Source organism: Pelecanus crispus, chromosome 4 (genome assembly GCF_030463565.1).
Source record: "Pelecanus crispus isolate bPelCri1 chromosome 4, bPelCri1.pri, whole genome shotgun sequence".
NCBI classification, from domain to species: Eukaryota; Metazoa; Chordata; class Aves; order Pelecaniformes; family Pelecanidae; genus Pelecanus; species Pelecanus crispus.
The window spans coordinates 84870660-84896184 of NC_134646.1; the positions used below are offsets into that span (position 1 = coordinate 84870660).

At 37.7% G+C, this 25525-nt stretch overlaps 1 protein-coding gene across 1 annotated transcript in view; it reads right to left on the reverse strand.

The window, feature by feature from the left end:
* Positions 1 to 25525, reverse strand: part of DNAAF9 (dynein axonemal assembly factor 9) — a 66243-nt gene that overhangs the window by 12749 nt on the left and 27969 nt on the right. Inside the window, exons 14-30 of the mRNA XM_075709879.1 lie at positions 25351 to 25438; positions 24868 to 24944; positions 24534 to 24578; positions 24022 to 24067; positions 23561 to 23672; positions 22543 to 22613; positions 21714 to 21764; positions 20797 to 20884; positions 17793 to 17896; positions 14224 to 14370; positions 10432 to 10520; positions 10092 to 10190; positions 9706 to 9823; positions 7804 to 7892; positions 6334 to 6492; positions 3545 to 3670; positions 939 to 976 (exon numbers count right to left, since the gene is read on the reverse strand). Of these exons, the coding sequence (XP_075565994.1) occupies positions 939 to 976; positions 3545 to 3670; positions 6334 to 6492; positions 7804 to 7892; positions 9706 to 9823; positions 10092 to 10190; positions 10432 to 10520; positions 14224 to 14370; positions 17793 to 17896; positions 20797 to 20884; positions 21714 to 21764; positions 22543 to 22613; positions 23561 to 23672; positions 24022 to 24067; positions 24534 to 24578; positions 24868 to 24944; positions 25351 to 25438 (1547 nt within the window). The remainder of the gene's footprint in view (positions 1 to 938; positions 977 to 3544; positions 3671 to 6333; positions 6493 to 7803; positions 7893 to 9705; positions 9824 to 10091; positions 10191 to 10431; positions 10521 to 14223; positions 14371 to 17792; positions 17897 to 20796; positions 20885 to 21713; positions 21765 to 22542; positions 22614 to 23560; positions 23673 to 24021; positions 24068 to 24533; positions 24579 to 24867; positions 24945 to 25350; positions 25439 to 25525) is intronic.

A 25525-nucleotide genomic window follows, 5' to 3' on the forward strand; every position in this document is an offset into this window, starting at 1 on the left:
GAAAGTCATGCTGCAGTAACTGCAGGCCAACAGCAACAAAAAAAACCCCCAACCACAAAACAATCTCAACCATCAGTGGTCTACCCAATTTCAGGCTGAGCTTATAGTCTGCCAAAAATAAAGATTATCTGACTGGAGAGATCTGTTCTCATAATGTACTCATACGTACACACCACATGTACTGGTCTTAATGCTGTGAATCACCTATACAACTGTTAAAAACAACTGTAAAGGTGCTATAGCCACATTTGCTTCTGGTCTTGAGACTTAAAGAACTTATTTGATGGTAGGTCAGGAAGGATGGCATCCCATTTACACCAACAAGTTCCAAGCCTGACAAGGAGGACGATGCATTTCAGAGTCAGGATACAAAACTGAATATACAGGTAAGAAACAGTTCTTTTGCAAAAGTGAGCTTTTTTGTCTGCTGCAATGTCAAATGAACCCTGCAAGGATCCTCCACACTGCATTAATGTCCTGGTTTCGTGGCTAAACCACGACAGTTAAGAAGAGGATATGGGGAACAAGGTAACCAGCTCATTTTCCCCTTTCTAAAATAGCAGAAAGCAGAGCTCCATTTCCTCATGCCTCCCCAAAAGAAGATAGAACTCAAATCCAATCGATTTTGCTCCTACATTAACAACACAGCATGAGTTACAACAGTTCAAGGTAAGCAGTTTAACTCATGGTATTAGGAAACCCATCCTGCAGATGAAGACAACCAGAATGCACCTTGCTCCATATTCTTACATCTTCTCCAGGCACCTATGGTGTTTCATAATGTAGGCAGAGAGAGATTGTCTGTTCTGCACAGATGGTTCTTACCTCCAAGAGTTTATCAAGATCCTTTGACTATATGTATTTACAGTGTATTTATTTGGCCATATGGCTCAGCTACTTGTTCTGTACAGCTCAAAGTCAAGAAAAGTGACACATACCTTGTGAACACTGGTCCAAGAACTTGGGAAAAAGAAGCCTAAAAGAAACCAGAAGTTTGTATATCAAGAGTGGATATTATTATTTAAGTAAAGCATTTACATTCATTTGGACACTGACAGCTAGAGTCTTACTATCCAACCCATTTTCATGTTTTTCCTCAATCCATATAACAAACATCCCCACAGGTTATGTCTTTCAGGTGTTCTTCCCCAAAAATTAGTTTTGTAGATGGTTTTAATTCTTTAAGAGCTAATTCCCACCACGCAGTCTATTCTGTATTCTAGGAAGTCAGAAAAGCTTCAACATTACTTTAATTCCTATTTAAGCAATAGAAATGTTAAGCTTGCCCTAAAGAATTGTGCCTTCCAAATGCGGTGGGAACTCTTCATGGAAAGATTGTACGTACATAATGCTTTCTGTACATATCGCACCGATGTCTGGTACTGTGTCAGACAAGGGACAATTATTTTTATAAGCTTTATCATGCACACAAAAGCTCCAGAGATAGTACTTTATCTGTCCCCCTTCAACTACCACCCCCCTGCCCTGGCTTGCTATTAACACGGGGAAGAACTTCATCCTAGGCTCACGAAAGAGCTAGGTCTCTACGGTAATGAACTTTCTGAGACAAGAAATGGTTTTGATTTTCTTGACTGCAAAAGTTTCAAGTCAGACATTAAAATCACTCTTCTCGAGTTTCACAGTGAAACCACCAAAGCTTCCCAACTGAAAGATTTGTCACTGGCAGTACGTGGCTACTTGGTAAGTTCTTATCAGAAGAAACTTCAAAATGAGACACAAATAGTCTGCAGCATAGGCTAAGCCTCTTCCTTCAATTGCTACTGCACTTCAGGAGACAAACAATGTTAGTCAAAGGATTGCAGGCTACTGCTGCTATAAATACTACTCAGTACCATGACCAGTAACACATTAGTAAGTTAAAAAAAAAAAAACAAACAGAAAAAAACCTAGGAATGGAACTTGTCTTTCCTATAATTATGGAAAGCACAAGTTGAAACCATACTCCAGCATCAATTCAACAATATTTTATGTAGTCATTATTTATTTACAATCTTTGTCACTGTCCTGGTTTCAGCTGGGATAGAGTTAATTTTCTTCCTAGTAGCTGGCACAGTGCTGTGTTTTAGATTTAGTGGGAGAAGAATGTTGATAACACACTGATGTTTTTAGTTGTTGCTCAGTACTGCTTATGCCAGTCAAGGGCTTTTCAGCTTCCCATGCTCTGCCAGGTGCACAAGAAGCTGGGAGGGGGCACAGCCAGGACACTGCCCCAAACTGGCCCAAGGGCTATTCCATACCATATGACGTCATGGGCAGTACAGAAACTGGGGGGGTTGGCTGAGGAGGAGCGATCGCTGCTTGGGAACTGGCTGGGTATCGGTCAGCAATTGCATTGTGCATCACTTGCTTTGTATATTGTTATTATTATTATAATTATTATAGTTATTATTATCATTACTATTTTACTTTCTTTCAATTATTAAACTGTTCTTATCTCAGCCCAGGAGTGTTTCTCACTCTTACTCCTCCGATTCTCTCCCCCCTCCCATCGGGGTAGGGGGAGCGAGCGGCTGCGTGGGGCTGAGCTGCTGGCTGGGGCTGAACCATGACAGTCACGGAACAAAAAGAAGCAGTAAGGTAACATCTATTTATTGACTAGTGCAAAGCACAAGAAGCGTATTGGTTAGCGTTTTAAAAAATAGCTAGGAAGTTTAAGGAATGCACTTCTTTATAAAATGACTGGGCAGTTCACCTCTAAGCTTTGATGCAGAGAGTTTTATCACAAATAGCAGCAATGCTAAGAACTCTGAAAATTCTAACTGCTTTAACTTGCTTTTATCAAATGAGCTGCAAGGCATAATTGAAAAACTTAAGCATCATAATTTTACAGGTAGGTCTATGAAATTAGTTCCATGGCTGCTGAAGTGTGGAGTGCATACATATACTATGAAACAGCAACCGTACCACACTATTTTAAAATGTCAGTGACTTGGCTTTGCTACCGTTTCCTCCCCACCCTGCCTCTGCAGTAACCCAGGATATCAGATTTTGATACTTGCAATGCTTTTGCTTCCGTGCTTTGTCATTCTCTTCCACTACATTTGGGACTGCTCCCCATAAAATCTGTATTTTAAATCTGTAAAATCTTCATTTAATATCCAAAAGTAGTGACACAATCAATAACCCAAACTGAGATGCATATCTCAATTTTTAGTCACATTCACAAAAAGATCGTAAGAAAAAGAATGATTTAAAAAGCACGAGAGGACAGTGGACAGTCAGGATTTTACAAAGTTCTTAGCCAGCATATATGTATTTAAGCAGTATGCTAATGACAATCTTTGTTTATTCTTCCACAAGCTAAAATTTTATTAATATAATTATATACCTAGTGAAAACCAAGTACCATCCTTATAAATCAAACAGCACTTCAAAGTTCATCCAAGATGGATGACCTAGCAGTTTTATGAGATTTAAGACAGTTCAATGGCATTTAACCATCATAGCGCTCTAATTATTATAAAAGCGATCTCATAAACTTACATATCAATTTCCAAACTAGTAAAAATATTTTAAAGTATACCTGTGTTCCATATAGCAACTCAGTGGCTCTACACAAGTGTTAACTGCTCCAATGATGAAAGCTGACTTCACATCCGGGTCAGGATGAGTTTGCAGAGCCTGTACAACATCAATAACATCAGTATATCTGTAAGAAAACAAAATGAAATATGGCTTCAGAGAAACAGAATGACACATTTCAACATCTAGTAAGAAATTGGTTGCTTGCAAGAAGGTTAGAGTTCTAAAAAAGCTTACCAAAATAGTTATAAAGCAGTTCAAAACTTGGCAAATCAAGACAAATTAAGCAGACTGCAAGTAACATCAGAAATAAATTATTGACAACTACAGAGAAAAGCAGTATAAACTTCGCACCGAACAACTGAAAAGTCCAGCTTTCAGGAAGCACAAGAAGTATAAATACAAGCATGTTACCCCCGCTGCAAAGCATATTAAGCACTAAGTATGATTCAAGTAAAATATGAAATTAAAAAGCAACACCCTTCCCTTCTCAGCATTCCAGTTTAAATGTGCTTCTGTAATTAATGCATCCATTATTTATCAGCACTGCAGACACTGCTGTATTATACTTCTGTATGATAGCAAAGTTTAGGTGAACCTGAGTTTTTATTCCAGATGTTTATTTCTCAGCCAGTCACAACCTTCTCTCAAAACTGTATTGTCATTTATCGGATTATGTCAAGAATTCCAACTACTTTAAAAGCTGTCTATACCAACACTCGACTACTCAGAAGAGAATGGAAAACCTGTAATTAACCATTTCTGAAGCCAGTGCTGCTACCAGAATATCAGTTACTTCGTACATCACTGGACTTTATACCACTCCTACTAACTTTAAGAAAAAAACCAAACAAAAAACCAAACAACCACAGAAACCAACTCACTCTAACATGGAAAACACCCATGCTTTGTAGCACTGTCAGAATGGATCATATTGAAGAAGATGCTAAGCTCCATATACGTGCCCTTAGTGAGCAAGATGAACGCTCGGTAGCCTGGGAACCACAACCGTACTTCCCCCCAGCTAGTCTGTTACCTGCTCATGACTCCGAAACAGAGCGGGCAAACTGGCTGTAGATGACACCAGTTCAAGTGCTGTGTGTGAGATGGAAATGTCAAACAGAGATAGCTCACAGTCTTCACCTTTATACCACAAAACCCTGGCATTTATCTGAAACCTGTTCAATCGGCCTTACTTCAGTAGCTCCTGCTGTCTCAAGCAAACAGCAGTTTTTGACAGCCTGCTTCCTGCTAGTAGTGCAAGAGGTCAGGATCTTTACAGAGCTGCTCATTCTGAAGTATGGAGACTCAAAACATACCATGTAAGAAGTGTTGTGCAAAAATTGTGCAAATGTTTATTAGGATAACAACTCACGTGCAATATTGCCTCTCTTTCTTCATATCTTAGATCAACTGGAACTTTGAAAGTTTGTGTCACATTTTTTGTAGCTACTAGTACTGAAGAATCAAAGCAAGGACTACCAGAAATGCCAAGACAAAGCAAGCATCTATGCACACAAAGATGCTAAATACTTGGAAAAACGCAAAGACTGGTTTTTATGCTTACTGTAGCACACTCGTTCTCTGTTTAAAAAATTCAGTAACAGTCACAGTACCTTAGGCTTTTAAGCTTTTATTTGGAGAAAAAAAATATTGCAAACTGAATGGACCATTTAATTCTGGAAACTATGAATTTATTTATCAAAGATTCTCTAGTACTCACTGAACTTTCGAAAGTTTTAAAGTACTGTAAGCACCTGAGAGATATAATTATAGTCTTTACATCACACACACACACACTTCAGAATAGAAATTAATTTTAGGAAGCAACTCAAATTAAAACTTACCAAAACGTGCTCTGTCACCTAATGCCTTAAAAAGAAAGGCTTTCCCTCTGAAAGAAATAGGGAGGTGCTCCACTCCCATTTTTCATCAAAACAATTTCAACGTTTTAGCAAACTTTCAAGGAAAATTATACATGAAAGGTAGGGTGAGAACTCGGCTAACACACTTTTCTGCGTTCTGTAAAAAGTTGTACATTTATTCCATGGTTTTCTGGTTTATCAGCAAAATACAGGTCTGTTGGGAAACCGTAGCAATAACTCATTTGTGTTCTAACAGGGACTGCAACATGCAACACTCCCTCTAAATATAAGATAATGCTATAGCAGGTAATAGTAATATTCACCTGCAGCTCTGGAGCGCGACTTGCAACGCAATCTCAAGGTATCTCTGCTCTATTCCCCTCATCTGAATCTATGGCTTTAAAGACAGACAACCAGTACTCCAGCAGTCTTTAAAGACAGATAACCAGCATGAAGAAGTCTCACCAGACTTTGAAGGGCAAATACCTCTCTATCGAGGACCTCGGGGAGGGGGGACCAAAAACCAAAACCAAACCACACACAGCTGCACCAATAAATAAAATATCATTTAACAACAGTCTGAGATGCAGCTGGAAAGGGCAAGAAAACTTCTTTTGAGAAGCCAAAAATCACAGTCAATCTCCTAAATAGGGAAGAACAACCAAATGCAGTCTTCTTCCTTCTATATGATTGAAGGAAGGCTACGGACACCTTTTTTCCAGCGGAGTAACGAGCAATAAAATTAACAGGCTGCAGAAAAGCTGAGTTTAGTATGTGCGTAAAACGGAATTCACAGCGTACCACACTTTAGCACAGAAATTTGACTGCTTCAGAGTGATGAAAAAGTTTAAAAATGCCTTGGAAACGGAAGGGAACAGAAAATCCCTTATTCTATGCAACAGTTCAAACAGTTTCAAACATTTACCCTTGCAAGACCACTAAGAGACGCTTGTTCTTCTTAGCGTAAGTGGACTGACGGACGCTGTGGTTTTGCTGAGCCTCCAGGACACTGGAGAGGTAACGCTGGAAGTGGGTTGCACTGAAACATTCCGGACTATCCATAGTTTGCCGATAAACTATCCACCTAAACAACAGAAAACAAGGAAAGAAGTTAATGTTCTATGACATAACGTTTCTGTTTTCTTTTTATTTTGAACCAACAGACCAAAAATAAATTTGACAAGCCCTAAGACTCCACATCTCTCATACCACATGGGAAAGAGGAATTTACTTGGCTTTCTATCATTTCCAGCATAAGCACATTCTTTACATTACTGCCAAAAGGGTTTGTGGTTTTTTGTTGTTGTTTTTTAATAAAAAAAATGTTCAACAGCTTCTTCAAAGCAGCACATCATATGAGCATAATTCTGATCTTTGTTAGTGATGCAGTAAACAAAAATTATATGAATCCAATTCAAAAGGCATGAAAATATTTCACTGCAAAAATAAAAAGTAATGATGACACTTGCAAGAAAACACAATTAAATGTATTATTACAGAACATTCAAAAGTCACCTTACATGTTTGTCCTAAAAACAGAACCACAAAACTGTTCTGAATCAACTTGCTAATATCAAGACACTAAGTTAAAAGTAATACAAAAAAACAGTCCAGAACATCACTAAGATTAAATGCTGAGGTGTTTGGCTCTAAGATTTAAAAGGATAAGAGTTTCTTTTTTTGATTTTCCAGAAGCTGTATCAATACACGGAATGGCAAATTCCTACAGTAGATTTATCTTATTGCCATACAATAGATGTCCTGAATATATCTCCTTCTCTTGTAGAATAGAAACCGGGTCAGATTAAAACCATGCTGTAGCAAGGACTGTTAGTATAGTCTTTTCTCCAAGAAAAATGCATTTTAAACTCACTGCCACAAGTCAATAAATGGAAGCTCTTCACCTGTTTCCTTCAAGTTGTGATGACTTCCATACTTGCTTAAGGCAGGATTCATCTGGCCCTTGTAAGATTATTCTTAACTGTTTGTAGCATCAGTGATGGTTCCAGACACACGCCATAGAGCTAAAGTGATACCTGTGGTATTCTTAATACGGCACATCAACAAATAAAATCTCCTGTGCTACTTTTCTTGTCTAAACATCTAAAATCTAAGGGCAGATCTACCTGGCATAACACAGTTAAATGAGATACCGAAGGTAATAGAACTGAAGTAATATACTCTACCCTACAGTCTGCTGTAGAACTCGTTAAGGTGCCTCATAATATTTACTGAATTTATTCTTATAACACATCTGTTTACAAGTTAGGAACTGGGGTATAATAAATAAATAAGTGAAGTGAAATGCTGACAGTTTCACTTCCTTCACGCTGCGTAGTTCTTCGCTGATGATTATGACCACTGCTTTGGACTGTAAAACCAGAACTGTACGAACCTTCCATACTCCTTGTTAAAAGTTACAAGAAAAGCGCACAGATCGCTGGAACGACATCCTGGAAGACCAGTTATAATGGTGATAACCACCTAAAACACAGGGAACAGGTAAGAAGGGGGGCAACTTGAAGACTAGAAATGAACTACAACAATTGCACATACATAAGGCTATCGCAATAAACTCTTTAAGTCTAAACACAAAATTCAGTGACACTAACCACAGCAACAGCTAGATAGTGTGGAACTGTGTTTACACAATTACTCAGATACGCATCATTTTAGAAAGATGCGTTTTCTCTTGCTTTTCGTACCTTAAATACAATGAAAGGACAATTAACAAATACAGCAAACAGTATTATCAAAACCTTTACATTAAAATCTAGTCTGCAGTGTAAGTATTAATACAAATGTCAGAGAAAACACTGCAAGAGACACCAAACAGGTTATGTTTCCTATGATGAAAAGGGTACGTTCAAATCCACAGAAGAGTATTTGAGCAAAATGTTTCAAAAAGTGATGGGGTATGTCAAGCAGCCTTGTCAAACACAAAGAGCAACTCTAGGTTCCTGATACCGAGCTGAGCATGCTATACACAAGATTTGCTCCAGCAAAGCTGCATTTTGAGTAGGATTGGTAGGAGGCTGCACAGTAACAGCTCTAACATACCAGCAGCCTTTCTGCATAAAGCACCTCTGTTTCCATTATGGTATTTCTTATGCTATTTAGAGAGGGACCATAGCAAAGAAACACTGATAAGAAGTCAGAGAATATCTCCAAAGTATATAGATACAGTTCTACACTATATACTGGAGTGTGCTACAGAAGTAAGCACATGAGCTCTGGAGGAAGCACGACTAAAACAACTCTCTGTGCTGTGAACTTAAGACATTATGTCACCGGTAGTCAGCCATCACACTGCATATCATCCTGTTACGAACAGACAAATTACCTCTTCCAGTCTCTACATGATATTTGAAGATAGCTGGCTGCAGACTATTTGTACCTTATCCTCAAAGTCACTTGCAGATGCTCGCAGAAAAGGAGTATTCACAGTAATACACATAGAGAAGTAACTCAGAAAAATCAGAGGTACTAAGTTTGTGTGTTTTATAGAATTTGGTATGAACGTTTAAAAAAAAAATCTTTCTATAAACATACACAAAAACATTTAATCTAACCTTAAAATCAGACTTTTAAACATTAATAAAGGTTTATTAATTAAGACTTAATTTAAGCATCAGTATGGTCCCTGAACTATATACCCCAGGAAATAAGGCTGCCACCCTATTGCAATATTCAAAGAGAAAGACTATATTCCTGCTGCTTTGACCTTCTTGCTTAGAGCAGATTTCAAATGCTGGAAAGTCACAAGGAAATATTTTCTCTGAAAATGATATTTAAAGCACCCCTTAAGTTTGACAATTGTTATTGCCCCTATAGAGAACTGAGTGTTCTACACATAATATCAGCAAATGTTAAATATCATGTGCTACCTGTATGCTATTTAACAGACTTTTATGTTCCAGAGAACAATTTAGTTAAATTATTCAGCAATTCATAAAAACAAGCTACTGCTTTAGGGCTAACTCTCTCTGGACATTAGAGAAAACTGTTCACTTGAAGATCTATGCCTCATATTCTGCCTCTATTTTATCAGGCTGAAGGGCCATTAGCACTTCCAAAAGATTGTTTAAATGAAAAAAAAAAATTATGTCATCAGGAAAACAGGGCAGAGCAATTTATTCTAAGAAACAGACTGGAAGCAAGTTCAGTGTGAACTGGTGGTACTGGAGGAGGCAGAGAGCATGGTTAAACATTACCTGCGACAGAATGAATGACAGACAGAATATTTGCTAAATATTCTATACTAGGGATAGCAAGTGTTGTTCGGTTGCTTACTTACCTTATCACTTTCTGTTTTGCTATCAGGAATGACTTCTGACTGTTGCAATAAAATAGGAAGATGTGCTCTCATTATTGGCTCGTGACTGACGCTGCTGACGGTAAAATGTTGCACAAACCTTTCAAAAAACAAAAAGTTTTATTTTCTTACGATCAAGACCAAAAGACTTCATTCATATAAACAGTTGGGAAATTACTAAAATAAGATTGTTAAAAGGTCAAACAGAGGCTTCCTAGAGAGGAAATAATTCATCTCAGAATAAAAATACCTAGTGTGAAGACAGACTTATTAAATAAGCAATTTTTAGACGAGTATTACATATACCACAATATTTTTGTGTTATTTCCGACAAAACTGATCCCTTGAAAACAAAAATAATTTCTCACCTCTCCAATTCTGGAAGGGCAGCAGATATTTTAAGCTCCCTGCATCTTTCCCCAGAAGGAAATGACAAGGCATTAAATAGCTTCTGAACATTGGAATGCCTAAACGAAGCAAATTAATGAATTGGTTAGTTAAAAAAGAAACCTAGAAATTTATCTTCTTTAAACCAGATGGCTACATATTAACTAGTAAAAAAAAAAAAAAAATAAAGCCCGTGTTGCACTAAGAACGCAACAATTCCTTTTTGAATGTTTATCAAAATCTTCAACAAGTGACAGCATTTTTCTAATTGCAGCATACAGTTAATGTATAATTACACTGGAGTAAGTGGCATGAACTTACAGTCTCTTTTGCTCCATAGACAGGAATTCTTCCTGGACAACCCTTAAAGATAATCCTGAGTTTGTCTGGTTTTGCCACGAAGAGAAAACCTGGAACAAACCAGACCTATGCATAAGCATCATTATTTTGCAAAATTTGTTTTGAATTTGTTTTAGGAATTGTTTTCGTTCACCTAAAAAAATACATGCATTTTAACTAGCCATTAAATATTTCACAATACTGGTTTTGCTGCAAGAATTCAAAATATGGAAGAAGTCTCCACAAATCAGATTTTGTAAGCTTCTCTTTGGCGAGACTGGAACTGCTTTAAGAATTAACTTCACTGGAATGGTCTAGTTTTTCCCCATCTTCATAGCTAGGAAAAAAAATTCACCCACCAAAGTAACAGTAACATTCATGTGTATCTTTTAGTTATAGCATATGCTAGGTATTTATAGTCCAAATGCAGTACAGCAGGAACTGAATTAATGTCTCCTTTAAGTAGTATTGTAATTTTTTCATGAGGTAAGATTGCAGCAATCATTTCTAGAAATTTAAGAAAAACGCCGTTCCTTCGCAAAAGAAAAGGGAGCCCTTCGTTTCTCTAGGGAACGGTGTTTTGGCTCGCATCCTATTGCTCCAGCCAAGTCACATTAATATGAATGGCACTCTGAACCTAGAAATCAGATTCAGATGAATCACACAGTCATTTAAGTGTTCGGTATTTCCCTTCTCTGAATAAGTAAAGGCAGCAGCCATTGTCATTTTTCACAATAATTTGCTGCAAGACAAAACAACTTGGGGGGGGGGGGAGGAAGACTGCTTTCCATTAACAAATCGGCATCCTAAACACAAGGGTACCGAGATAAAAAACATCAAAATAGAATAAACTTTTGATATTAACAAAGACGATATTGCTTGTGTAGAAGGATCCGTGCGACCAGACAAATAACCACTTCAAGACACATATAACAGACTGAGGAAAATGCCTACAAGGGACGGAAAGAAGGACTGGTCAACAAAAAATTGTATCCTTTAGAAGGCAAAGGGCTAGGGATACAGTGAAAACGCAGGTCAGACTGAGCCAGAACTCAAAGGAAATAAATCTGTCCTTTTTGTATAACTTAATGAACACTTAAAAACAGAGCTGCTATGGTATTAGAAAACGTGAAGGAAACCAGAGAAATCAATGCAACCCAAAGCCTAAGCAAATTTTCCTCCACTACCAATTAGAGTGAGGACAAGAAAGGCACTGCCCTGTCTTTGCACGATCTGCAAACCAGATTCCAGATCTGCGTGCTCAAAATCTTGCAACTGTCTCTGTTACAAGGAATTTAACACACTCCGAGCTAGAGGAAGGGGTAATTGCCGTTCCCTATTTCAAGAGGTCTTGGAATAATTAAAGCATAGGTCCAGTAAGCGAGGTGTCATGCCATATGACTTTAGAAGAGTAAAACTAGTACCTACATTTTAGTGAATCTTTGTAACTGCAGGTCTGTAGAACGACTACTATGTCTGTGCAACCTCAATGGCATGCAGACTTTTAGAAAAAAAATTTGGAGGAAATCAATAAATACCTGAAGGTAAATACTAACAAAATACAGTAACATGTTTCCGCGGCTTACACAATCAGGTACACTTGATCTTATGAATACTTTTTGCTTATGAGATAACATCTTCAAGACAAAAGATCTGTTTCATCTGCTTGAACTTGAGCAAAGCAACTGGCATGGTTGAGATGAGAACAGATGAGAAACTGTTAAACTGCAGAAACTGAAACTCAGTATAAAACTGTCTGGCAAAAAACTAACTCAAAGGAGGGCTGGAATAAATAGCACCGAAGAAAAGCAGCAGAAGGCTGGGGACATTCACCAGCAGAGCTGCTTAGGGAATGCCCATGACACCTTTTGCAACAAATCCGGCATAGACTGAAGTGAATTGACAGCATCTGTGGGAACTAAGTTTGGAGACAGTCTACACAGCATGGAGACATTTCATAGCAAAATAGATCTAACTGTAAGAATGGAAGAAACAAAAAGATAAGTAGGAGGAAGGTTAAGTATGAAAGCAAGAACGAGCACATAAACACTTCTAGAATCAGCTGGATCATCAGTGCGTAGCAAAAGAGAAAGGACCTGAAGGAGCTTCTCAAAAAATGAGCAGTGTCTATTAATTCAAGGCAGCAGTGAAAAGTAAAGGCAAACCAAGGGTACCTCTGAACATGTTTAGAAGAGGGAACTGTTATTGCCTCTGTACAAGAAACAAATACCCTCATCTCAGATACTACACACACAGTCCAGAAATCTACAGCCAAAAAACACATCAAAAGACAAGTATTACAACAATCAGAAGAAAAGAGAAATTTTTATAAGCATAGATTAAAAAGGATCTGGTTTTATTTTATCAGGCCAAACAAGCCAGAAAGAATAGGTCCAAAATTTCTGAATACCCCAAGGATGTCCACTGGTACAGCAAAATTAAAAAAAGATAAAAGTAGACCTAGTAAAATAGGCTGAAAATTCAAAACCAACCAAACAAAATATTCCCAACTCCTCACATAGTGGAACAGTGGGAGGAATCTAAACATTTAAGATAAAAGGAGGAGAAATTTTATGGTAACATTAATACTACCAGTGGGGACTGTACTCACTGAGCTAGGTGGTCTTTTCCAATCCAGTGTTATGATCGCATACTAAAACCCTTGTGAAGTCCTAAAATCTCCAGGCTCATTTCCTCAAAAGTGCTATTGTTAAAAAGTTTTGTTTATTAAAAGCCTCTGCATTACAATGCATGAAGCCAATCTACTTAGAGAATAATACAATGCCATATGGGATACTTAAAGACTTTAACAAAACTTCCCTAAGGATCACGATCCAAATGTGTCTAACCACAAAAAAAAAATACAATAGAACCTCTGCCACTACATACAATTGCTGTAGCCAATTATACGCCAGTGCTACATTTAAAATGCAACTACTAGAAAACAAGCTTTCAGAGCACTCACTGCCTTCAGAAGACAAAATGAAAGCACATGAGCAGCACTAAACTTAACGAGCAACACAACCGCTAGAAATGCATACATAAGTTAAAGTTTCTCACACATGCAAGGTCCTAAGATCAGGAGCAATCACGCTCCTGGGAAGGACTTGGAAGATCTACATGGCAGGGCAGTCTGTGACGATCTCGAGTCTGCAAGGTAGATGCCACAGGCCGCAGAGAGAATCACAGTTCCTGGTTGGAAGAGAGCCTCTGGAAGTCTCCAGACCCAACTCCTGCTCAAAGCAGGACTATTGCTGGCAGTACCGATCAGCTCGGCCATCGCGTCATCCAGCCAATTTTTCAAAATCTTTAAAGGTGGCGATTCACTGCCTGGTTGACCTGTTTCCGTCACTGCACCAACCTCCTACTAACATGCAGTCTGAATCTTCAAAGCTGCAATCTATGGTTACTGCCTCTTGTTTTGCTTTCTGCCACTACTGAAAAAGCTACCTGTAACAGTCCTTCCTACTGCAACCCCCTGATTTTATATAAAAGATAAGCAGCCTCAAAATCACACCAGCCATCTCTCTCAATATCCTCTGTGAAAGGATAATCTTGAATTCTTGAAAGGAAAAATCTTGAATTTTAACCTTTCCTGTACTTACTTATCAGGTGACAAGCTTTAGTGGGTCAACTAACATGAGAAATAAACCCTTTCTTCCTTCCAAATTTACTTAAGACAGACACCAACAAATTCACCCTTGCCTCATCTGAAATGCAAAGAATAATTGTGTGGTTTTCCCCCCACCCAAACCAATCCTTTTTTTACTTTACCTGTGAATAAAAAGCTTTATAAATCTTTGTTTTGGGGAAAAGTGCAATCATCAAAAAGTTGTCTCGGGTATGGAATTCAATTGGTAGATGAGCAAGCAAGGAACTTTTGATGTCTATAAAGAGAGCAGCAACAATACTGGTTGAATCCTACAAAAGGAAGAAACAGGACAAATTATAATTAACAGTTGCTGAGAGTGAAAAAAAGGCTTAATACATTAAACAGCAGAGATCAGAAGAGGACTACTACAGTCATAGCTAGGCATGCCTAAAGATCTGAACATTCATTAGCTTGCACAGTGCAGGTACGGAGCAGAAGGATCAAGTGCAGCCACTTACAGTACTCCTCAGTTGCTGCCTTGCAGCTACTAGAGGTATCACAAGCTTTCAAGAAATCATCTGAGATGGTTCTAAGCACCTAAGCTTTGCCTTGTCTTGAAAAGGAAAGCTTGCATTTTAATATCTACTCTTTTCCTTCCACCAAAAGCCAGACCTTTAGCCCTTTCCTCTGTTAATGCTTCACAACAAAGCCACCTTCATCTGTACCCACACATCTCCCCTGACACAGATACCCTGGAAGAATGAATTAAATGCCAGCTAAAAAAGATGAGAAGGGTGGCATGGTGCTATTGCAAACTTTTTTTATACCATGCACTTGAGTTTCTGACCTGAAAGGAACCACGCTGCAACACGATACAACTACGAGGCTTGCAATTTAAAGTGTGGGTCACCTGGCATGTTGGAAGTGTCCTGTTTCTCTCAGATTCTTTAATGAGCACAAGTTCTACTAAATCAATTGCTTCTTCACCTGAATTATTAACAGGAAGCTGAAGCCCTCAAGATCAGTCTCCCTCAGAAGCACCGAACTCAGGCTGTCCAATTTTTGTTCTAATAGAACACTGACCCTTGGTTTTCTGGATTTCAAGATAGGCATTTATGTACAACTTTGCATGATGTTGAAGTGGTTTATGCTCAAGCTTTGACTTGTATCCCTTTTCACACCAAACTATTACAAAACCAGTACAATTCAGCAGCAGTGAAACATCCCTGGAAAATGGGGATTCCGTTACTTCGGGTTCAAATCAGAAATTGAGTAGCACCCATCTCCCTTTCAACAGGAAAAGTGGGCAAAGAACTCTACTTACTAATTTTTGAGAAGAAAAAGCTCAAGTTGGGGAACACTTACATAAGAAGCAGTATCAATTCAGAGACATTTGCAAACAGAATCTCCACCCTTTGCTGACTGAGGGATTAATTACAGAAGTAATCCTCTCAAAGTCATTGAGGCTACTGAAAAACATACAAAAAGTGTTCTCCTGAGAGAGAACAATTTCTCTTAAGAGAAAATGGTTTTTGGAACATGGTCCATAGACCCTGGGTTCTGCAGGATAGCTTACAGATTTCATGAGAAGTGACTAAAATGCCTACTCATGCATGCTGCAATCTGCATGTGAAGTGTCCAACAGAATGTGCTCCTCCTCCTGGAAAATGTTTTGGGTTCCACAAATTGAAAAAAGCTGAAAAGCAGCAGCAAAAATCTCCACGGACATTAGGTTAAAAGAATCCATTTCAAAGTTTTAGAAGGTGTTAATGTTGTTGTGAAATCTAAGTATTACTTAGTAATATTTGTTCACTTGATTAATGGCCAAAACAAATGCTGGATTCAGGTACTTACAAGCTGAAATATTTGGTCTTGAGTAAGACCTTAAAACCAAGCATATAGCACCTTAAGCTCTATAAAATAAAGATGCCTTGATACAGTTTATTGAGCCACTGAACAGCTAGAGAAGAAAAAGAAACAAACCTGGGAGTTTGGAGACTGAGTGGCAGTGGAGCCCATTGGACTTTCTTTTACTCCCAGGACGGCTGGTACTAAGCTAGAATAGCGCTGCCTTACGAGATGGGAGATTTACGTTTGACTCTGCTAAGACTGCGATGGTTTCTGCTTTAGACCTTCATGGTACAGGTTTGTGAGGAATCTACCCTGTCCTCCGTGCACTTGATGTCTATGAGCCTCAAGGACTTCAGGAGCTTAGGTGGCAGCCAGGTGCCCAGCTTCTCAGAATAGAGAAGCCTGCAGCACGTATTGGAGGCAAAAATGCAGACATTTTCAAGTTAAAGAGACACATCAAGCAGGCACGATGATAGAGTTGCTAAGAAACTGTACTTTGCTTAAAGTCTTTGTATCTTTTATTTTAATCCTAACATTAAATTATCCTTTCTTTTCCATCAATATTGTTGTTGCAATAACTGTCAGAAAAAGCATACTAACAATTACCCTTCTCCTGTCACTTCTTAACATTTTAAGCTCTCCACCCTTGTATTATGCCAAGTCAGTGGAACAATAAAATGCTCTCTGTCAAGGTTTAGCTTTACACAAAAATCTGGCATCAGTTCAAGAATGATAGCCAGGTCCCATAAATAGCTAGTTTTATGAAAGTGAGTGTCTTGAATCAAACAATAGAAGGAAGGTCAGCGTTAAAATAGCTTCTTAAACTACCAAGGGTCAATCAATATGATATACAAGAAAAGGCAGCTAAGGTAAGATTCTCTTCACTGTTGTGTTTTCATCTCAATTGAACCACACACTTTTATTGTATTTTACTGGTTTCCTCCATTATATGATGAAATCATAGCAACACAATGCTTTCTGGAGGTCACTGAACAAATGTGTAATACTGTACCTGAAGAAAATAGAAACTAAAGGAAACTGAGTTGGGGGGGGGAGGGGGGGTTCAGTGCTTAGGAAACAATAACCAACCAAAATAATCTCTTTTCCATTCTGAAAAAGTGATAGTTAACCCAGCGTGTCTGCCTTGAAGTGGGGGGGAACCAAACCAAAGCTGAACTGCCATCATTAGCCTAACTCTCAATTCCCACTAAGCCAGAAGATCAAACTATTAGCGTGGCAAGTTGGCCAAGTGAAGTGATATAAGTTGATTACAGGAATGGCAAAAATCTATGCCTAACGTTGTGTCTTTTAGCGTAATTACTCAGAATATGTGTAATTGCATGCAACATGCATTTGCTTCTTGCTTCTCAGCTTGGGAAACATCAACCAGCCATTCCCTTCACCCTGTCAGTTACACAACGCTCCATGACAGTAGACAGACACTGCTCGTGACCTCTCCAGAGATAACTAGTACACTGCCATGAACATTTGACTGAAGGTTAAATATATTTTGAATAGAAGGCAGTATTTCACCCTCCAATACACCATACGACTTCACAATGCCTTGAACTTTTCTCCATCCATCACTTAAGACTGCTAGATGTTTTATGAATGCTATGTTCTGCAATTTTTCTTTTAATAAAAAGCCATTTTCCACACTGTTAAGACCACATTGATAACTCAGTCTAATACAAAATTCTCTCCTCCCTACAGTTTAGCTAATCAGTAATTGGTTAAGCTAACCAATGCCAAAAGTGTAGAGATTTGCATCAGTTAATTAGTTTTTACACACACACTTGTAAAACTGGACTGAAATCGAAACTTTGTACTAGTATCCTACAGGAGTACTGTTAAAATTTGATAAAAAGTTTATGACAGTAGGAACAAACAAAGTACTCACCCCATCATAGAGAGAAATGGAACTCATATGGTTCTTTGAAATGGAAATGCTGCCATGGTGGGGATCAGAAAAGAGAATGCCATCTGAAAAGAAGTACAATTTGCCTAGAATTTGAAAGAAAAAAAATTGTATTAGGTATTTCTTCTGAGGAAGCAATCTATGTTCTTGCAGAATTTTGTCATATTTAACATGCAGTACATTTGAGTAAAGATTTGGGATAGTATCTAGACACCATTCAGAGCACAACCATTCGTTCTTGACTGTATCTCACTATCAAGGGCAGGAATCATGACTATGACTGCATTTGATTTAATCTTATCCCCTGGAGCCCACTTATTGTAAATATTCTGTGGCTTTTTTTTTAAAGCCAAATAAAAAATTGGAGCAAGTAGAATGGAGACAAAGCCATACATAATTACATAGATGTGGAGGTTTAATAGTGTATATGCTGATGCTTCCAGTGCTCATGAAATCCAAGGCATAGCACAGGCATGTGCCTTCTATTGAGTGGTCAAGGACAAAAAATGCAAAATACAACACTTCAAGCACATTTCTGTCAAATCTCACAGAATATCACACTTCACAGAGAATGTGTCAATGCGGAAAGGAAGGAAATCAGAGATGTTAATTCTTTTGTAAAAGAAAAGCAAGCCAAAACGGAGTATTAATTAATCCAAACTAGAACGGCTTCCTTTAACATGGAAGTCAGCAAATTATATCAAGAACAATTTGATATACTACTTGCATATTCTCCACAAGTGATTAATCACAGAAAGAGAGTTTAATTGGCAAGACTGATTGACTCAGTTAAGTTCATCCTACAAAAATCCATAACACAGCAGTTGTATTAGCATACTAAAGGAAAAGGCTGAAATTTTTTGATGCATTTTAGTCATGAATGTATACCTTATTACAGTAGGACTCAAGTGACAGAGAGTGAAGATGAGCACCTGTGTGACAGCACCTTTTTTCACCTAATCTTGCCAAACTACATAGCTGCAACCTCAGTAGAGCCCAAATTAGACAGCAAACTGTCCTGCAGCGTACGTGCAAGGGAACGAGATCAAGTTCATTTTCACTTGACACCTAAGAAAATATCTCGCTCGTTGAAGCGTTACATAATAGTCCTTATACCACCTACTTAAAACTCTCCATCCCAAGAGTTATCAAAACATTCAACTTCACAAATCTCCCCAAAAAAGGGAAAAGGTGAATTGCTCCATTGGTGCAGACACAGCCAGTTTTCACAACACCAAAAAAAAAAAAATTTCACCATTTTTTTTTCCTTAGTTATTTACTGAGTGAACCTGTGCCCACCACACTGTATTGCAAAATAGCTAAATATGTTATTCTGCATTAACCTCCTTTCTTTAAAATCTGTTCAATTAGAGCAAAAGCAAATTCTGCTGCGTGAAAGTCCCTATTTAATTGCCTTGTACGTCATTATTTATCCTCAACACTCTTTGCATAACTGCAAAACCAATAAAGCTAAAGACTTTCCCCTAAAGATCCTCAGCTTATACTAAGCACTTAGATGTCAGATACTAGTTACCTTTTGTTGTACATCAATACTGTGACAACGGTACCTCCTCTGGACAGCGGAATACAAAAATATTGTGCCTTAAGAAATATGTTTTGATTCATCAACTATTTATTCTTCTGTGAGTTTTCTCGAGGCAAAGCAAGGCACATTACCGCAAGGCTGTGGAGTGAGGGGAAACCCCTCCCAACAGTCCTCCCAAATCATCTTTAGTCATATTATTGGGATATTCATGTTACTTAAGTTCTTGAAGGAAAAGGCACCAAAAGAGGAGGAATCATCTAAGACTGTTGCCAGTAATCTCGTGTCAGAAAGCAGTATCTTGGTTGAATCTGCAAAGGACCAAGACCGAACACCTTTCTGTAATACAGTGAGCATCTGTGCCAATAAACACTGAAGTTCCTGAGTGAAAATGACAATGGAAAAAAACTGGAACAGCATGTCAGCTCCAGGAGGCAGCTTCAGTAGGAGCAAAGAACACAAGGCTGTAAATAAATTTAGAAGCAAATCATTCCAATCCCCTCCTACATCACAGACACTGTATCACGTTGCCCAAAAGGTACACAGGAGAGGAGAAAAGGGCCTCAAACTGCGTCGGGGGAGGTTTAGATTGGATATTAGGAAAAATTTCTTCACAGAAAGGGTAGTCGAGCATTGGAACAGGCTGCCCAGAGAGGTGGTGGAGTCACCATCCCTGGAGGTGTTCAAAAAACAGGTAGACGTGGCACTTTGGGACATGGTTTAATGGGCATGGGGGTGTTGGGTTGATGATCTTAGAGGTCCTTTCCAACCTTAATGATTCCTAGTTTTTACTTTCATTAAAAAATAAACCAGCCAGCAAGCCAGGAAACATGCAGTTACTACTCTACCCTTAACTGGTTTAGTGGTGGACTTGGTAGTGTTAGGTTAATGGTTGGACTGGATGACCTTAAAGGTCTTTTCCAACCTAAATGATTCTATTCTAAGATTCTATATTTGCCTTCACTTCTTCAGCTGAGAGCCCATGGCATACTGTCAGTACTGTAACACCCAATCTTTCCAACCTAATGTTCATATAGGTAAGAAAAAGCAGAAAACACGGCACACCGTCCATTAAGGATAGAAGGAGCCAGTTTATGCACGCTTTTGAACTTTGACTATGGGAGAAAGCCATCTCCCAGGTCTGCAAAGACTCATTCTCAATCATGTGAGGCACGTCCCATGTGCCTCAAAAGCAAGCCTATAGCTCTGACAGGAATCGCTCTTCTAGGACTAGAAGTTTCAAGTAGAGGTTGGGGACAAAAAAGTAAAACAGGGAGTTTAACAAGAGAAAGTTGCAAAGGCAAATGGAAAGAAAGTTTAAGACGATGGCAGAGGTATGCTCACCAGGCGTGTAAATCCCAGAAACTGTGCATCTCTCTCATGTTTTTAAAAAAAAAAAAAAAGTGGACCAACTCTGTAAGTAATTGAAAAAACACATCTCACCTTCTGCAGGCATGGCCTGTGGATTGCTGGAATAAATATACGCTCCATCACCTCCAGTGAGTAAAGTGCCCAGAAAAGATTTGTCTTCCTAAACAGGAAAAAACAAACAGTAATATCACAGACTGCATCATGGACTGTGATCCAGGCAAGAACACTTCCTCATGCTTTTGCTTCAAGAAAAAAGGAATTTTTTTTTTAATCAGCATCTGTCAAAACTTTTAAAAGAGTTTTAAACTGCATTGATACAGAAGAACTAGTGAAAGACAGCACGTCAAGAGTATAATTTTTAAAAGCACTTCCCCCTGCTTTTGGTTTTGCCAGCCGCTATTAAGTTACAAGTTATTGTCACACCCACAAGGCATAGCTTTTTGTTTTTAGATTGTCAATCTACTGAACTAAAAGTATATTACAGGAAAATAAATCTATTTGTAATGAAGATTTCTGGTAACCACAAATTAAACCACAAATGTGAAACTCATGTAGTTTAAGATGTTCCCAGATCCCAAATTCTTTTCTTTTTCATAGTGCTTAAAGTGTTTTCCTTTAGACATTTAGCATGCTAATTAAGTTAAAAGAAAGTTGCATGTAGAGTGGCATTGAGTTTTGGGGTTTTTTTGAAACACACAAGCTCCACGTGTAATACTTAGTGAGATTTCCATGAAATCATAGCTTTATTAAAACTCTTTCTGGTCTTGGATTTTGTCGTCCTTCGAAATAAGGAAAACCTCAAACTTTTACACACAATGTAATTTTTTTGTAGGTTGAACTTGGAAAGAGAAAGGGTAGAACAGGCAAGTCTTTTGTAGAAGAGGAATAACAAACACAATAAAAGCCAGTTTTACTAGCAGCTAAGGTTTTTTGAATATTGGTTCTTGAAAGTGTAACTTACAGAGTTTAACAAAAATGTTTCGTTTTACCTTCAGTATATGCTGTGCCTTTTCAGACAGTTTCACATCACTATCTTCAACCTGTAGCCAGAAACAGTTTCCATTTGTAGTGTTAGTAGATGAAGCAAATCTAACATTAAATAAAAAGCATTAAAGAAGATTCAAGGCAAACAAGAACCTTAGGTACCACAGATAGCTAGAGTCCAGAGACCAGAGTGCTTCAAAGACAGCTTTGTGCTCTGCAATACTCTGTTACCATGGCACTGCAATAGTTCCTTAAAACACATTCAAGGGGATATTCCCCATTAAATTGTTTCATAGAATAAAATTATATTGTATAGTCACAAAGCAGTGTACCCCATTCAGTCTTATTTTTATTCCTGTTAGAGTGTTTAAGAAGTATGGATTGCCAAAGGGCATGATGTTGCCCAATTTCGTTAGAATTATACCTCTAACACAGCGTAGTACATTAGAGGTCTGGAAGCAGGCCTTTCTTTCTGCTGGGGCAGACATTTAAGTGATCTAAAGTCCCCCAGAATAAACACAATTTTCAAAAGTCACACTGTGTACTTGAAAAACACCCAGGCCTTTACATAGCTAAAAAAAAAAAAAAATGAAGGGTGAAAATGAAATAATTTAAAACTTGTATTATAAATAGAACCATCAGCCTGTTTCCACTTACTAGTTTTTCACTTCACGTCCAAATTCAAAAATCAGAATAGTATTAATATAGTGATATTCTGTTTCAATGCCCAAGTTCCATACTTTTTTCCTCATACATCCATACTTTTATAACAACTTCTCATTTGTGAATCTGTATGTATAGAAAAAACACTCAAATATGGTTTTGTGTACTAACCAGCCAAGAAGCGTATCTGGGGATAGCTGCAGTCAGTATTATGTGGCTGGTTTCTGAATTAATGCTGCCATCTGCAGGGAAGTAAATGAAAAGCAAAGCAGTATAATACCATCCATATACTTCAGACTGTTCGCTAAGTTACTTTTACGACTTGAAATTTCTTTAGGAGATACGAAAATTTCCTCATTACTTTAAGGACTTAGTAGTGTTTAAGTGAAGCTTTCACAGCAGACTAGCTCCCAGTCTTCTTGTGGTGTAATAGACACAGAGCTGCTATACAATACCAGAGAAACCCTGCTTTTATTCTCGTCTTAGCATATGGCTTCTTCCTTTGCTCTCCTCCCCAACAAAAGTGTGCCAACTCCCATGGTTAAAAACCCACAGCCTGTCTGGATACAAGAGTTCATAAATATTCTTTGGACAACCTCCATAACTATCTATCTTTGTCACACATAAACAATCTGGAAAATACACACTTGCCTAAAGTTATGGAAATTACTCAGTATCCTGTATTTTAAATGCAAGACTGTTCCAAAAACAAGCTTTCTAAAAATCATACCCAAACTAAATCATACCCAAACTAAATCATACCCAAACTAAAAGTTTCATTTCATCTCTTCCAAACAAAGAGCAACTGAAATTAAAACATATTGTATAAAATGAGTGTTACAAAAGTGATGGAAGAGAGCTGTTCAAATTTCCTCATGCAATAGGAAACGTTCACTAAGATTGAAGACAATTTAGGAAGGGTACTATTACACTTGGAATTTTTTACACCTCAGCCCTGCTGTTATCACAAGGCAGCCATAAAACCCAAAGTCCTTTCAGTGAGATTAGAGAAACTTGACACTTAAGATATTGATTACTAGCAAGCTATAACATTTAGGTCTTTTAATTAAACCAAAGGCTTAAAACCATAATGGTAATAGTAATAACATCCATCGGAAGCCCCTTTGCTCTTTCATCACACCAAAGCTAACAGAATAACAGCATTGGTGTTAGAATTTAAAATAGTTACCTTTTTCTTTTACTTGTATCTGTGATGTTAGAAAGGACTCTGAAAAGACAACGGATCCCAAGCATCCTCTCCCTGTGAGCACGTCTGGAATGTCAAACACCATCATAGACGCCTACAGCAATCAAACAGTTGGACACAAAGGAAAAGAAAGCAGAACTTGAAACATTTCAATTGCAGCAGCAAAATCGGTGTGTTTTAAACCTCCTAAAACGCCACTCCTATACTGTGGTAGAAAGTCTGAGATCATAACATCTATGTTAATGTTTTATTCCAAATTCCACTGTCTGGCTTCATGTTAAAACTCAATCTTACCTCGGTTTCAGCATCTGAAATCTCTCTCATCTCTCCCCTTACATTTGTATTCACACAGATAAAAATCTCAGCATGCCCCGTAAGAAAAAGCCACTCGAGTTCTAATTTCTAATAAAATGTATAATCAGAACACTGAACAGCTTGCTTACCGTTTTAATCAAGCTCAGGCTATCCTCATTATCTAATGGAGTAATTCTAGAACAATAATGATAATTAAATATTTAAAGGTTAGATCATTTTGAGTGAATTCATAGCAGCCAAAAAAGCTATTTAATTTTAAAATAAACTCTTATTTGTGTAGGCCATTTCAGTCAATTAGACGGCATGGGGATTAAAAGAGCACAAGCTTGTGATATCAATGAAGTTAAAAGCATGGTTTTAAAAAGAAACTCTTAATGGCCTCATGCTGCTTCTACTCATTAACAGTTAATAAAATTGGTCTGCCCAGTTGTCTTAGATTTTTTTAAAATGTTTTTAAGATTCCACAGATTTACAGATATGAAATCATTAAACTGTCTCATGCACAAAAAGCATTTAGCGCACCTTGTATGAAATAATCAAATGCAGTGTATTCTCAGAAGTTCCAAGGCAAGAAAAATAAACTTATTACTGTATTAAAAACACTAATTCATAACAAGAAGCGTAAGACAGTGATACAAACCTTCCATGATTATTCACAGCCTGAATTTGAAAAGCGATTTTGGAGCTGTAGAACAGAAATTGTATGGGTGAAAAATGTGTTCTATACTTCTTCTACATGTAAAAAATAAGCAATAGTAGATTTAAAGCAAAATAACCACTAAAGTGATTAAAAAAAGCAGGAAAAAAAATGGAATAATTATAATTATTTTAAAAGTCTGAATGCATTATGAAGTCTTGGAACTTGATAGTCATGCAAGTTCAGTTTAAAATTAACATTTGACATATTTTTTCCCCCCAAAAGAAGCTAATGCATTGACACAATACATAATCAATAACTATGTGAAAATACATACCGTAATGCAGCTTTAAGTTGTGTTAAATTGAGGGTATCTAACACAGACATGAGCATCTGCTCTGCTACCTCCTTTGCCTGAAAAAAGGAAATTGAGAATAAAATATCTTTTCCCATACTTCCAAATCCCAGCAACTACAGGAGCACGCATAAGATAAACAAGAGACCATACACTAAACAATAACACACTGATGCACCAGGCTAAAATTTGTTCTTTCCCGTATCTGATTTTCCTTACTATAAGGTCAGGAAAATTCATGAAAGATGGAAAAACAATTGTAGATGGATAAGATTAGATATACTCTGAAATTTCTCTTTTTTAAACAGAATTCAGAGAGACTGGTTGGAGGCCATGGTATTAACTTCATTCATGTCATGCAGTTGACTGAAACATTTATTTTTTAAATTTTGGTTTGCATGTGATCTTATATTGCAAGCAATCCAAATCAACAATTACAGTGTACAGAATGGGTGCTTCATTTACCTTGGATTCAGTGGAAGTTTTAGCATAGCACTCAATGCCAGCAAGCACAGCCTCTACAACAGCAGTATATATTTGCGACAACAGCGTACTGAAGAGAAATACAAACACAACATTTACTAGACAGATAGAGTTTTCTTCCTCCTCTGTTTAAAGGAGCAGTTTTTCCTCTCATAAC